The 13,880-nt window shown below is 38.8% G+C and overlaps 3 protein-coding genes and 1 non-coding gene across 7 annotated transcripts; all 4 read right to left on the bottom strand.

Moving 5' to 3' along the window:
- Window positions 1–23: 23 nt before the first annotated feature.
- On the bottom strand, window positions 24–3,770 carry LOC137739341 (uncharacterized). Of its 3 annotated transcripts, XM_068478900.2 has the most exons (10): window positions 3,400–3,718; window positions 2,608–2,716; window positions 2,354–2,448; window positions 1,779–1,904; window positions 1,557–1,677; window positions 1,360–1,444; window positions 951–1,064; window positions 793–832; window positions 267–421; window positions 24–194 (listed from the first exon to the last, which is right to left on the bottom strand). In XM_068478900.2, the coding sequence occupies exons 1-9, from the start codon at window positions 3,574–3,576 to the stop codon at window positions 269–271; spliced, it is 1,020 nt and encodes a 339-aa protein (XP_068335001.2). In that variant the 5' UTR covers window positions 3,577–3,718; the 3' UTR covers window positions 24–194; window positions 267–268. The 3 variants fall into 3 exon arrangements, with proteins under 3 accessions (XP_068335001.2, XP_068335002.2, XP_088556302.1); XM_068478901.2 differs by having other exon boundaries at window positions 24–421; window positions 3,400–3,770; XM_088700176.1 differs by lacking the exon at window positions 3,400–3,718 and adding an exon at window positions 3,230–3,359 and having other exon boundaries at window positions 24–421.
- Window positions 3,771–4,297: 527 nt separating this feature from the next.
- LOC137741002 (cinnamoyl-CoA reductase-like SNL6) lies at window positions 4,298–6,227 on the bottom strand. The gene is made up of 5 exons (XM_068480811.2): window positions 5,894–6,227; window positions 5,624–5,796; window positions 5,313–5,504; window positions 5,045–5,198; window positions 4,298–4,864 (listed from the first exon to the last, which is right to left on the bottom strand). Exons 1-5 carry the CDS (start codon window positions 6,105–6,107, stop codon window positions 4,557–4,559), a joined length of 1,041 nt encoding a protein of 346 aa, XP_068336912.2. The 5' UTR covers window positions 6,108–6,227; the 3' UTR covers window positions 4,298–4,556.
- A 986-nt stretch (window positions 6,228–7,213) lies between these two features.
- Window positions 7,214–12,531, bottom strand: LOC137739568 (proline-rich receptor-like protein kinase PERK8). Of its 2 annotated transcripts, none has more exons than XM_068479187.2 (8): window positions 10,890–12,531; window positions 10,155–10,562; window positions 9,771–9,863; window positions 9,188–9,258; window positions 8,846–8,922; window positions 8,588–8,735; window positions 7,860–8,021; window positions 7,214–7,779 (listed from the first exon to the last, which is right to left on the bottom strand). In XM_068479187.2, the coding sequence occupies exons 1-8, from the start codon at window positions 11,740–11,742 to the stop codon at window positions 7,429–7,431; spliced, it is 2,163 nt and encodes a 720-aa protein (XP_068335288.2). In that variant the 5' UTR covers window positions 11,743–12,531; the 3' UTR covers window positions 7,214–7,428. The 2 variants fall into 2 exon arrangements, with proteins under 2 accessions (XP_068335288.2, XP_068335289.2); XM_068479188.2 differs by having other exon boundaries at window positions 9,771–9,857; window positions 10,890–12,421.
- Window positions 8,154–8,272, bottom strand: LOC137741192 (5S ribosomal RNA). The gene has a single exon (XR_011069226.2). It is a non-coding gene; the product is annotated as a 5S ribosomal RNA (ribosomal RNA).
- Window positions 12,532–13,880: the final 1,349 nt, after the last annotated feature.

The following is a 13,880-nucleotide window of genomic DNA, read 5'->3' as shown; positions in this document are numbered from 1 at the left end:
GCATTTGGATGAATAAAATCCACTAGAGAAAACTAACTCGATATACTTTTTATCCACCCGCAATCCAAATGAGTTCCGACAAATTCAGTACATCAGACGTCAGTTTTTTCTTTTAGCTTACAAGAATTCAAGCGAATTTCCATTGACGTCCTTCTCCAATCTCATCTTCTTCTTCCGAGTCTCTGATTCTCTACCTCTACCGCAACCACCATCTCTGGACAGCAGAGAGGGGAGTTCCCAAGAACGCCGAGTCTCTGATTCTCTGCCTCTACCGCAACCACCATCTCTGGACAGCAGAGAGGGGAGTTCCCAAGAACGGGGTGTAGCGGTGGATAAGAGGGTGAACTGTCCTTCCGATCTTGGTCCACACGCTCAGATGGTAGTTAGCAGTCACTGGGGCATGATACATGAGCTTCAACAGCTGTAAAATGTATTACAGACGAAACTCATTAGGCTCTGCTATGAGTTTGAGATATTCGCGAAAAATGAACGTATTGAAATCAACTTTTTACATCACTAATGCACTTCTCGACTCCATAAATTACCAAGATCTTGACCTAAACTGACAAAAAATTACTTGTCGAGTGAGCCTACGCTTGCAGAAAATGATATCTCCATCTCTATAATTAATGAGAAGAATAATGTTTGCAAGGGGCACCGACTCGGTGCATATTTTCAGGTGCTTTTATCCATTTGTGTGTTTGTGGCTAGCGTGTTCAACATGATTGAAACAATTTAGCTTCAGGAACACAGATGCCACTCCATAATGATAAGAAAAGAACGGAAACGCACCTGCCAGTACATGAATGCCTGTACAATGTTGCGCTGCCACCTACCAAAAATACATCACAAATTAAGAAATGTTAGAAGTGAAAGCATAATGACAATGGAATAAGAATGTGTCCGTGACTAGAAAAATGCAGCGCAGAAAATGGTTCAAAGCAACTCACGAGAACAATGAAATAATCAGAAGGAAGCCAACTCCGATCTCAGCATGTGAAGAAAGTATGCTGAGGGTAGTTGTATTTGACTCCACCCAAACACAAGGCATTTCCAGGTACTTCCTGCTCACCATGGCAGAAGAAAAGATATCGCTCAGTAAAGAAAACAGGTAGATTTAAACTCAATGCTGGTAAGGTACTATTCATTTAGATTGGACTGAACATCAAACCAAAAGTAAATGCGCTCGAAAAATCTTGAAAACTATCCTGATGCCCAGCATCAGAATTAGCAATCCACAGCGTAATAAAATTGGATGCAAATAACAGTGCTTAAAATTGAAATACTACTATCCCCATGGGAGCAGGTATCTAACACAAGTAAATATAAAGCAACATTATTGAACATCAACTCTTCTACCTGTACAAGGAGGATTGACTAAAATTGTGCCTAAGGAACTTGGCAACGTGCTCAAGAGCCCGACACAGAATGGGAATCAGCGCGACTGCAATAAACATCACATCATTAAACTAGACATGCCAAGAACATGAGTCCGACTTAGATTGAAAACATATAAGAAAAGAGAAGACAAAACTTGAGGATTATGGAATGCTTACATTTTAGGCAAAGGTGTGATGTGACAAAGGTAAGGCAGTACATCAAGTAGATAAAATCCTTAGTCATGATAATTGACTGAAAGTACACTTGAAAAGCCTGCAAGTTCCAAGCCCTTGGTTTCTGAAAAGTAAAGGGTGCGTTAATCAAATATGAACAAGGACAGCACATCCAAGTTAATGAAATAAGAAAGCAAGTGATCGAATCTGAGAAAGTAGATTTACCCCGTAGAGCGAGTACAAGGAATACAGAGATGAACATGCAGTGCCCATAAAGGAAAGCCGATACGCCCTATGTGAAAGGTTTCTAGGCACCAGTGGGAAAATTGCAAACACAGCCACAAGAAACACCTGCAGGGAAGAAAGACATACAAAAGGAATCAATAACAACAGACATATTAAAATGCATGCAGCACTTAGCAAGACGTCATTGTTAACAGCAAGTTTTGGATTCAAAAGAAGCACACATATTTGTCATAGAGAAGGACCCTTGCCCAACTGGACAAGAATAACATTACAGCAGTTCAGTTGCACTGAAAAACCATAGAGTCAAAAGTAAAACATAAACTCTAACCTACATAAAAGTGTTTATTGAGACTGTCCATAGAGAACATGGTTGAAGGGAACAAGATAAACTGTGAAGGTCGATTAGAAAGAAAAACTACAAGAAGTCCCAACATTTCTTCAAAATCAGGCTGATTTATAAACATCATTCGCCTTGCAAGGAAAGAGTTTGACAGATAGATACGAAAATAAAAATAAATCTGATTCTATCAATGCATGAGTAGACTTGACAGTACCCAAGCGTTTACAGAAAACTGAATGGTTTTTCGATCCCAACGCAGAGAAGTTGGAGGAGCTGCTGCTGGTGTCCCTGGAGTTCTGGGAGTTGAACCTACAAACACCAATTCAAGGTCAATTAACTATAATCGACAAATTCCAGACTACTGAAAGAAACTACAGTTTTATTTTGAGATAAATTTCATTTCTTTTAAAGGAAACAGCAATTTTGGCATATCCAAATTTTTGTATAGAAAAATTAAAGCATCCCAACCTGCGCTACGGGGCTGAGTTTGGTCATTTGTCGTCCGGGACGAGGCAGATGGTCTCTTTGGCTGGGCAGAACTGCTAGATGACATCACGTCTACCATAAGTTCAGGATCCTATTCACAAAATCCAGGTACAAACTTTGTCAAGGTGCACAGAATTAAAAAAAAAAATCTAACAAAATCCATGCATCTCCGACCAAATTACATTCCCCGAAGCATTTACCAAGAAGGCACTCTTAAACAATGATAAAACCACAAACTGAAACCCCTAAAGCATAATTCTTCAACCAAATGTTGACCTTAAAGTTGTACTCATGTATCAAAACTGTTCCTTTTGAAAACAAAAATAGCAAGATCTCACTTTTACTCATAAATCTAAAAAGAAAAGAACTGAACTGAATGAACTTTCCATAATCGAAACCCAACATTGAAAAAGCTACTGAATCAATTCATCATCAAACAAAGAAACAGAGTTCTGCATAAAGTTTCCATAATCGAAACCCAACATTGAAAATGCTACTGAATTCTGCCTAAAATTTCCAAAATCGAAACCCAGAAGCAAAATCAGGAATCCAAATTATCAATTCATCATCAAACAAAGAAACAGGGGACAAAACCCAAAATTACCCAATTGGAAAAACGACCCCAATTGCACAAAACAGAAGAAACCCAATTGAGATTCAAGTGTTCAGAGTCCAAATTCGAAGAAACAAACGCTAATCAGCAACCAATTCATAGTGAGTAATCACTCAGATTAAAGAAACTGCACAAGGAAGAGAGAAAGACAGAGTACGGACAATAAAGCGTTGGTAGAACTTGCGCTTGAAATGGTCGACGACGTCGCTGCGGGAGGACATGTGATGAGGGATGAGGATGTTGGACCAGTAGTCGGCCCACCTGGGGTCGTTCTCGTAGTCGTAGGCCGCCGCCGCCGCTCTCTTGAGCTGCTGTGGGTCCTCTCTCTCTTCCCCCATTTCTTCACTTCTTGATTTCTCGATCGCTTGATTGATCGATTTGATTCCTCTCGTTCGTCCTTTCGAATTTCGATCACACACACACAAACACACTAACTTGGGTACTGGTTTGTTTTCTTGCTGCGCAACCGAACTCTCTCATTCTCCTGTTCCTTTCTTTCTCTTTATCTTTGCCTACGGATGACCCGACTGTCAACGACGTCGTTTGGAGGACGTTTTCTTAAATGTTAGGTGAGTTGGGCTTTTTGGGTTTACCGCAGTTCTATTAGGTCCAACAATTTTTTGACAGGTGGCACCAAATTTTACCCGTTTGTTTTGAATATTTCCTTTCACTTTGTCAAGTAGTATTGAGTTTAAATGTTGAAATTTAATATTATTAAAGAATTTTAAAATAACGAACATAGTATTTCTCCTCATAACGAGTTAGCAATGATGTGGTTCAAATTTACCTTTACGCGAGAATCGAACTTAATATCTCTCACTTACAAATGAAGAAAGATATTATTAGACCGCATCAAAAAGTGACAAGAAAACATTTGTAAAGTGTCGATAATGATTCTCTAAATTAAATGTTATTTGCTTATAGTAAAAAGACTTGTACATTGAGACCTATTTCAAGTAGAATGGTGCTATCTACGCACTCATTTTTACTTTTCTACACACCTCTTGTTAATTCGTATCATTTGATCATCTTCAATTCACTCAATCTGATGGTCGAAAATTGAAAAATATGTGTAAAAATTAAAAAAAAACGTGTGTGGATAGCACTACCTTTTCAAGTACTTGCAACAAATGGGATGGCTAGTCTTGCACAAAGTATCCCATCCATCCAATCAAAAATAAGATAGAAAAAAAAAAAACAAAAATGCTTTCACAGTATAACGAAGGGTACTCAAGTATCAAGGACCAAGGAGCAATAATTTTGTTTTAGCTCTCTCTCTCTCTCTCTCTCTCTCTCATGATGCAGCCATGTGCCTCCACTACTTGCAAGACAACTTTTGTGAAGCTCCAATCAATCTGGCAAGCTTTGCATTACTAAGCATGCTTTGTAATTCTTCATCTGTTTCTTCACCCAAGTCCTCAAGTCCTTCTCCTGATAACAACCCATGAATCTTCAATCCATTCTCTAACTCAATGGCTTCAGCCATTTTTGTTACAACCTTCCCAAAGCTGAGGTATCGCCCGCTGGCGCCATGGTCCATCGCTTCGTAAACGCAGACATGCGCCTTAGCCGCCTTCTTCACGTCATCCACAGCCAGGCGACAGTGTTTGAGCATTGTCTTGCCACCTATAGAAAGAGTGTAAAAACATGCAAAAATAAGTATCAGATGAGACGTTCTCTTATCACACAATCTGACATATTAAGTTGTTACTGCTGGTGTGGTCTCATATTAAACTGTCGAGACTGTTTGGCAAGAGAATATGTCTCGCTTTTAAGATCTTTGATATGCAGAAAAAGAGGATTTGCCTTTAAGATATGGTATGGAAGTGGATATGTGAGCATTTGGATGAGATGCATCCATTAGGAGGCCAGGGCACACAGTAACAAGATTGACTTTCATTTCCTTGGACTTCCTCCAACAAGCCATCTCTGCTGTGGTCTTCCCTAGGGCTAACCAAAGCTATCAGTCAAAGTAAAATGATGAATTTGTTAAAAATATTATTTGGTGCGACCAATTAGCAAAAAAAAAATTCATTCAAAGGCCCTCAAAGTTTTTATATTTGTATTTGCATACCTTGTTTTCTCTGCAGAATTCCACATTGGTCCAGCTATACTCATCGATGATCTTCTTTTCTTCGTAGTTTTCACCTGTCCAGATCGCAGCAAGGAGAGAGGAAGTGAAGATGCATCTCCTTGCATATGCTGCCCTCCCACAAGCTTCAATTACATTTCTTGCCCCTTCAGTTTCAAGAAATGCCATTTTTTCCTGATCAATAGTATAATATTGCGCAATACCTCAGAAAAGTATTATAAACTAGTCTAATCTACGAGGAGGTGAATCACACTATGTTTAAAGAAACGAGCACACTGCTTTAACAAACTTACTGAATAACCGGAGATACCATGTGGATCAATAAAAGAGGAGGTGTGAAAAATTGCATGGCAACCTCTAAAGGCATCGCAGAGATTATCCAAATCACCCATCTTTGCCACAACCACGCACTCCAACTGGCTTATCTCTTCACCTCTCATTAGCTTCTTCATGTCCTCAAAATCCACTGCTCACAACACGTAGTTTGAGAAAACAAAACCGAACATGGTAAGCCAAAAACGAAATTTCGAGGGTCATGCGCGAAATATAAACGGGGTACGTACCTTCATTTTGAATGGTTACTCGGACCAAATAACCCCGGGCCAATAGTGCCCTAACTATGTGAGAACCCAAGTGAGAATTCCCACTGGTCACACAAACCAGCCTCCTATCTCTTGCATCTAAACTGCAGCTGAATGCATTTTTGACACAAATTTTATGTTCCTCCCCCGAAGAGGACATCAAATGTTTTGGGACTTCCATTTCTTCCATTGCCATCTCTCTCTCTCTCTCTCTCTCTCTCTCTCTCTCTCTCTCTAAAGTCTCATGCAACACTAGATATAAACAACAACGGCAGCTCGAAAGTGATGCAGCTTTCTATTTTTTCCGATGGTAGTTGGAGAAGATTAGATGAAAGCACGAGGGTAGTAAGTAAAGTGTGACGCTTCTCTGTTCGTCAAAATCCAACTTGGTTGTTGGTACATTTGGCAAACTTTGATTGGCCAAGAATCATATTCTTTGGAAAGTTGCAACTGCGTCCAGAATTTTTCATATTTTAAAAATAATACGGTTAAGCAAACAACTATATTTTATTCTAGATTTGTGGTTGAAGTGTCGCCCTGAATATAATGTTATTCCCCTTTTGCTTTTGACACAAGAAATGGAGTCAGGATCCTTGCATTCGGGGGATTATCAAATCAGATCTGTTCATCGTACATTATACGGTTAAAAATTAGTATAAATTTTTTTTATTTAAAATTGAATATAAACAGTAGCTGACAAAAACTGACCACACAATACACGATGAACGGATGTGATTGGAGGATTATGGGATCCACACAAAGAGGATCCGCGCGAGGATTTCTCTCCAAGAAATGAATGTTAGATGATAGGAGAATCGAACGTAAAATATTGATTAGATTAAGACTAACCAATTGAGATTGGTACTATAAATAGAGTTTTCACCGTTAATGCATGTGGAGCCCACACCGTCCCACTTTATTTTGATCTTACGTATTAACTAAATGGCAAAAACAAAATATATACAAGTGTCGGTCATCAATAACTAGGATATAGGACATAGATTTCAACGTTAATACATGCAGCAGTTTTCACCATTAATGCATGTAGAGCCCACACCGTCTCATTTTATTTTGATCTTACGGCTTAACTAAACGGCAAAAAAAAAAAAAACATATACAAGTGCCAGTCATCTATAACTAGGAGATAGAATATAGATTTCAATGAATGCAAGCAGGGCCCGCATTTTATCTTATCTTAATCTTAGCCACGAGGAGGAAAAAAATTTCAACTACTTGTATTATAACATTTGATGTATCCGTACATTGAAAAACTATAATGCATGTATTTGGAGAGAAGGATAATTCAGATAAAATTATATATTTCAAATAAGATACATACAATATACTGTATCAATGAATCAAAATCACAAAAAGAATACAGAAATTGGGATCCTGTCAACAAAATCATGTCAGCAGAGAACACAAAAATAAATGGAAAATGATATGATTTGTGTAAGATTTACAAGAAATGAGCAACACAACACAGCCTACCCTGGCTCAAACAGTTGGTTGAACTCTCAGTTGTTCCATATCCCAGATCTATCTATGGATATCGCGGTACTGGGGTTTCTCGGTTCTCTCTGGTCTCGACTCCAGCTGCTCTGAGTTTGATCCCCATGCTCCCGAGAGTCTCTACTCGCCCAGCTTCTCTGATTTTGGTACCCTTGCTCTCGGGAGTCTCTACTTTTCCAGCTGCTCTGACTTTGATTGAAAAAACTCGTACTGTTGTCTTCACTGCCGAATGCCATCCTCTGAAACATTCTAATCTGTGCAGAGTGTTCTGCAGAATTAAAGATTTCGCTCTCGCCAGGTTTCATTCCATTACTGAGATCTGAGAATTCATCCAAGGAGTCGAAAGCCCTTACCACCTAGCATAGGGACAAAGATTATTAGTTCTCTGCAGTCGAAATAAAATGTGGGTAAGTGTCATGCAATATTCTGTAAATACCTGTCTCATTCGTGGCCTTTTCGTAGCTGAATGACGCACACAAGCTGAAGCCGCCTCAATCATTCTAAACATTTCATTCTCGACGTAATTCTTTTCCAGCCTTGGATCTGCCAACCCTTCTAAGTCTTCACTTTCAAGTGCCTGACTAAGCAAAGGTCGAGCCTGCAGCAAAATTTAGATGTTATAATCTAGGACTTAACTGTGCTAGATAGAACCACAACAATCCATCAGAGTGTTAGCATAAAACAACACAACACAACAAAGCCTTTTCCCACCAGGTGGGGTTGGCCGTGGGGGATGCAACACGAGGACTTCCCATGAGGTCACCCATCCTAGTACTACTCTTGCCCAAACTCGCTTAACTTCGGAGTTCTGATGGGATCCGGTGCATGTGAGTTGGTATGATCGCATCCCAAGGATTCGACGTAAGATAGGAGTGCCGGCTATCTGACTATCAAAGTGTTAGCATCAAACAGGTAAAATCTCCACCTTAAACATGCCCAACGGAAAGCCACTTTTTGACTTCAGCCGTTTGAGAATTCTTAGTTATTAGACTTGAGCCCTTTGAAATTCTAAGCACAACTCCGTAATTGATGGAAAAAGAAAAAAAAATAAGGAATTTAGCGAAAAGCGAAAAATAGTCTCATAATGATTGGCATAGACGCACTTTTGAAAAGAAATAACTTCCAATACCTACAGGGAGATATCAACAATGTTTATGAATTTACCCATTCAACTAGGCTCTCATCACCCAATGGCTGAGAAGAATCCACAGGTTTGCGACCTGTAATTAGCTCCAATAGCACAACACCATAAGAGTAAACATCAGACTTGTCCGTCAACTTTCCACTTGTTGCATATTCTGGCGCCATGTATCTGGAAAATCACACAATATCATTCATCAGAATATATAAAAAGCAAATGATGCCAACGGAAAGATTGAAGAAATGGAAAGGATCCTGATCCAAAAAAGTGAAGGAAACTACCCAAATGTTCCCATTACTCTTGTGGTCACATGAGTATTTGAATCCAATGCTAGCTTTGCAAGCCCAAAATCTGCAACCTGTTAACAAGTAAAATTCATCGTTAGAAGATTAATTGCTGTCAAATGATTAACAATCTGAGACAGGGAAAACGTGTTCTAGCTGCCAATTATTGTAAGAGGAAATTGTAGTCATTCCATGAATATATGATTATTAGGCTGCCAAAAAGGCTCTTACTTAAAAGGAGATGGAAATGCGCTTGTGTTGCAAGCACTAGAAGCAATCACTATAACTGCATAGAAGTGTTTTTATTTTTAAAATTAAGGTTGTAATCGACTAACATACTTGAGCTTCAAAGTTGCTATCCAAAAGGATGTTTGACGACTTAATATCTCTGTGAATAATGCGGGGATGACCTGATAAACACATTTAAGACAAAATACTGTGAGAGGGAGAATTAGATCCTCAAAGGCATGCTGATAAATACAGTACTGGAGAAACAAACTTTGTATGGAAACAGCTAATCTTTATATATATAATATTTATTTCATTTATGCAAAGCACCAAACACTATTAAATTCCAGAAATAAGCTAGCTTGTTTTAAATACGTCAATTGTCTTGACAACAAAGCATTCTTCTACAATTGTTAACGTCATTCAGAGAGTTAAAAGCATTGGAAACTAACATGAACTTTTATGTAGAGGACCTTAGTTTACACTATAATTTCTGTATGATTATTGACTAATGGCTGTTTCACATAGGATAAATAAAAAACTGTAACTTTGTATTTGACGGAAATTCTACTGTTCATTTAATTAAAAAATGAAGGAAAAACTGTCATTTCTGATTGTGTTTGCACTCGATCAAACCAAGGTCGAGAAAAGTTGAATCCAAATTGAGAGTTCCAGAACAAAAGAAGAAACTCACAATCTTCATGTAAGTAAGCTATTCCACGAGCTGCACCAGCAGCAACCTTGACTCTGGTTGCCCAATCCAGGACTGGCATGCCCTCACCTACAGCTTTCAATAGAGGAAAGTTAGAAGAGGTACAATTTTGACAAGATACCTGCATGCAGAAGAGAATTACGCTTCAAATTTACTAATGCCCAAAATATTGCTTGATACATTATGCCGTGACTTTAAAAAATAAATTACCAAGCACCATGTGCAGCATTAGCAAGTTTATTGGCACAGGTTAATGTAATTTAACTAAAAGACATCAATATTGGACACAACAGGATATAACACAAGCCCCCTATTTGGTTCCAGAACATTTTAGATTGGTCTTGCTTTCAAAATTAGAAGGCTTACCATGAAGATGGTAATGAAGAGTATCATTTGGAACGAAATCGTAGACAAGCAACCTTTGATGCTCGGATATACAGTAACCAACCAGGGAAACCAAATGGCGATGGTGTACTCGACTAATAATTTCAACTTCAGCTTTAAACTCACGCTCCCCTTGTCCCCCACCAATTTTGAGCTGTTTTACAGCAACTTCTCTTTCATCTTCCAAAACACCTTTGTATACACAACCAAATCCACCTTCGCCCAAAAGATTCAGTTTTGAAAACCCATTTGTGGCTTTGATTAGTTCTTCATATGTGAACCATGACTTTGAATTGTTAACGCCACCATCTGATTGTGCATACATGTAATCGCTGCCAGAACCATTTCCTACAAGGGGAGCTGGAGAATAGGGCTTAAGAAATGCTGAATCTGGAGAGCAGAAAAAGTTCCATTAATTCGAATCCAATTACCTTATCTGCACATTCAGCTAAAGCTTGCTAGCTAACTCAAAAGCTTACTTCTAATATGATTTTATACAATGTTAGAGCCTAAAGGCCGTACAAGAACTGACGGCCCTAAAAGAAAGTAGAATGGCAGAAATGAACAAGAAAATAAAGCAAGTTTTGAATAAGCAAGCTCATCCAGTTCGTATGGAACAGCTGCTAGAATTCCTTGTCAATGAAGCAAGTTTGAATAAGTGTCAGCAAGCAAACAACAAAGTGACATAATTCAAGTAAAGCATGCTCAATGTGTTACCTGAATTCTGGGATGAAGCAAATGGGGAGGGCATGTTGTAGGCAAGATGTGCTCTTCTTCTCTTCTGCTTCTTTGCGAACCACACCGCCATTACAACAAGACTGAGCACCAGGAATCCAACTACAATTCCAATTGTCAAAGCTCCTCCAGTGTCTAACCCTCCTTTATTTCCGGATGTGGCATTTGATGTTACATTGGCATCAGTGGTTGACCTTGCAGTTGGCTTCTGTGGTATGCTAGTGGGACTTGATGAATTACTGGGAGGAGGTGGTGATTGCACCGTGGATGCAGGGGGAGATTTATCAGCTGGTGCAGGGGCAGATTTGGAAGCAGATGGAGGAGGTGTACCAGTGGGGGATGAAGGAGATTTCTTTGGTGCTTCTCCTTGTGGTGGTGGTGGAGAATTGGACGAAGGTGGCGGGGAATCTGCGGATTTAGGTGGAGGTGAGGCTTCTACAGGAGGTGTAGGGGAAGATTTGGGAGGGGGAGAACCTTCTGATGGAGGTGAAGACGCAGCTGGAGGAGAGGCAGCTGGTGGAGAAGGTGGTGGTGATGCTGGAGGAGGTGATGATGGGGGTGGTGCCGCGGTTGGAGAAGCAGTAGATGATGGGGGTGGAGCTGCAGGCGGTGGTGAAGTTGGTGGCGGAGTTGACGGAGGTGGTGATGATTTTGGAGAGGGGGCAGCTGGTGATGCTGGAGGAGGAGATTGGGCAGGGGGAGGTGAAGCGTCAGAAGGGGTTGCAGTAGTTGTTGGGGTAGTTGAAGAATTTGATGGGGGTGGTGTTGTGGTATCAGATGAAGTCGGTGAGACCGCAGAAGGGGAAGAATTTGGAGAAGGTGAAGTTGAAGACATGTTAATGTGAAATTGAATGCTAAATTTTGCTTATTTTTACTGGTATTTATACATCAGAGACCGTTGAATTACAAATATACAAATCCCATATGTCAGAAAACCCTAATTCAAATTTTCCAGGCAAAATCCATTGCCTTCTTCAACTTCCTGACTTTTTCCCAAAACTCCTGGAAAGTTTCAGATTAACCAAAATTCACAGAATCTAAGCACTACCCAGTTCACAAATCCCTCGAAAGAACAAATTTAACAACCAACCCCAAAATTTGAGCACAAATCAGATCAAAAAAGCCCACCATCTGCAAGCTTCAAGCTTTAAAACCCAGATTTATTACTACTACAACTACAAGCTCATAACTTTACAGGGAAAATGCAGCAATCCAAATTGCCAAAACTGTTCAAAAACAAAACCCAGAAGCTAAAAGCTCGAGCAAGTTCGCACCTATCTCGGAAATGGTGGAATCTTCGAATGTGGCAATGTTTTCCCCAGAAAGCTTTGATATTTTATTGGGAAATGGACCAAATGGTAAAGAGTTCAAGAAAAAAAAGGTGTAAACCCAAAACACGCTTAGTAAACGTGGGGGCGACTTCGGAAGAGAGCGACTAGCGAGAGAGACTTCACATGCAGAGCGGCAGTTGGCAACCAAAAACAATGATTGTAAAATTACTTGAGAGGAGAAGCACGGTCACAAATTTTTTGCTTAGAATATGTAAACGCCTTCATTAGCTGTTCCTTCCTGTTTATATTTCTTGTTTTTGAATTTTAATTTTTGCTCATTATTTTTTTCTGCTAAGTGAGTTTTAGTAATGTTCACGAAGATATTTCAAACTTTTACTTGATGTTCAAGTTTACTTCCGCAACTAATGTGTACAGAAAACTTATATTTGATTATATTTTTCTTTTTCTTTTAAATTCAATTATATTGAAGAAATTGGCCAAAAAAAAAATTATAATGAAGAACAACCCTTTCAAGCTTTAAATACTTGATTTTTAAGCAAAACTTTTTTTTAGGAACCTCAGCGGTGCGAGAAAATTTTATTAAAATGAAAAAAAGTTACACCTAATCAACGGATATAAATATTACTTCTCATAAAATAAGAAAAATAAAATACATAAAAAGATAGGATATAAACCTTACTCTTTTTGAAAAGCGGCATACCAAAATGTGAAGACCAAAGAAGCCCTCAATTGGCTAATTTGTCAACAATTGCATTCCTTTCTTGATATGTATGAGAGGAAAACCATGTACTGCAACTGGGAAATGCGGTTTTTCCAACGAGTCCAAAGCGACCAAGGAGAAGAATAGAAGAGTCACTTTCAAGCTATAAATTTGTCAACACCACGCATAAGACCTCAACAATGATAACAACACGAAACTCCACATAATAAAAAGTATGACAACTCAAGTTCAAAGAAAAACCACCAAAAATTTAACCTATAGAATTTCGAAAAACCCCACCACAAGCTCAATTTTTAAGCTAAACGTATTGTGGGTGCTTCCATCCTAAATAGTAGAGCACAAGTTTTTACATTTAGTCGTTCTTGCTTTTCCCTCCTTTTTTAAGCTATTCAAATTTGCACTTGTTGAGGACTTGTCCAACACCTTATGACACGAGTTGATAACAATTATACATGTACCATAGCTTTTTTTAAAGGAGCCACTTTTTTTAAGAGGATTCTCAGCATGTCAAGTTCTAATAAATTTCTTTATTTTGCATCGAATTAAATTACTTAGTCCACCATTTATGCGTGTTCCCGTCAATTCTTTTGAGTTTCACTTTTGCTAACCTACTTCCCATACAAAACAACAACTGAAAACGATTGTTAAAACCCAATAAGCTGATGAGAAAAATGAGGAATATGGAGGGGCTCGCACAGTCGCATGTAAGATGTAAACAAGTGGATACACTGCTTGATCAATAAGGTTTTCAATTTGTTACTTAGGTTAAAAACTTTTACAGTAAAAATACCATGTGATTGTGGTAATATTTCATCAACGGAGGTGCATAAACAAAGTTTTTTTTATGAAAAAAACAGAATAGTCAAATAACGAGGCCGCGTAGGACTTGAAACAATTAGTCAGCGCCAAAGCTTAAAATAAAGGATTAACATTAATTAGATAGATGAGGTGATTTAAATA

This window comes from Pyrus communis, chromosome 9, assembly GCF_041283825.1.
Source record: "Pyrus communis isolate YQ-2024b chromosome 9, ASM4128382v1, whole genome shotgun sequence".
Taxonomy (NCBI): domain Eukaryota; kingdom Viridiplantae; phylum Streptophyta; class Magnoliopsida; order Rosales; family Rosaceae; genus Pyrus; species Pyrus communis.
The sequence above is the reverse complement of the archived record's forward strand: the minus strand, read 5'-3'. Positions and strand labels throughout refer to the sequence as shown.

Bases quoted from the DNA above. Each gene is read 5' to 3' on its own strand.
- LOC137741002 (XM_068480811.2), bottom strand. From the start codon at position 6,107: ATGGCAATGGAAGAAATGGAAGTCCCAAAACATTTGATGTCCTCTTCG. The intron at 5,797-5,893 runs GTACGTACCCCG...TGTTGTGAGCAG, and splicing joins AGTAACCATTCAAAATGAAG to TGGATTTTGAGGACATGAAG. The intron at 4,865-5,044 runs GCAAATCCTCTT...CTCTTTCTATAG, and splicing joins TTCCATACCATATCTTAAAG to GTGGCAAGACAATGCTCAAA.
- LOC137739568 (XM_068479187.2), bottom strand. From the start codon at position 11,742: ATGTCTTCAACTTCACCTTCTCCAAATTCTTCCCCTTCTGCGGTCTCA. The intron at 10,563-10,889 runs GTAACACATTGA...TCTGCTCTCCAG, and splicing joins TGCTTCATCCCAGAATTCAG to ATTCAGCATTTCTTAAGCCC. The intron at 7,780-7,859 runs GTATTTACAGAA...TCCCTATGCTAG, and splicing joins AAAGGCCACGAATGAGACAG to GTGGTAAGGGCTTTCGACTC.
- LOC137739341 (XM_068478901.2), bottom strand. From the start codon at position 3,576: ATGGGGGAAGAGAGAGAGGACCCACAGCAGCTCAAGAGAGCGGCGGCG. The intron at 1,905-2,353 runs GTACTGTCAAGT...TCTTCCCTGCAG, and splicing joins AGTTTTCTGTAAACGCTTGG to GTGTTTCTTGTGGCTGTGTT. The intron at 1,065-1,359 runs GTAGAAGAGTTG...CATGGTGAGCAG, and splicing joins AGTCAATCCTCCTTGTACAG to GAAGTACCTGGAAATGCCTT.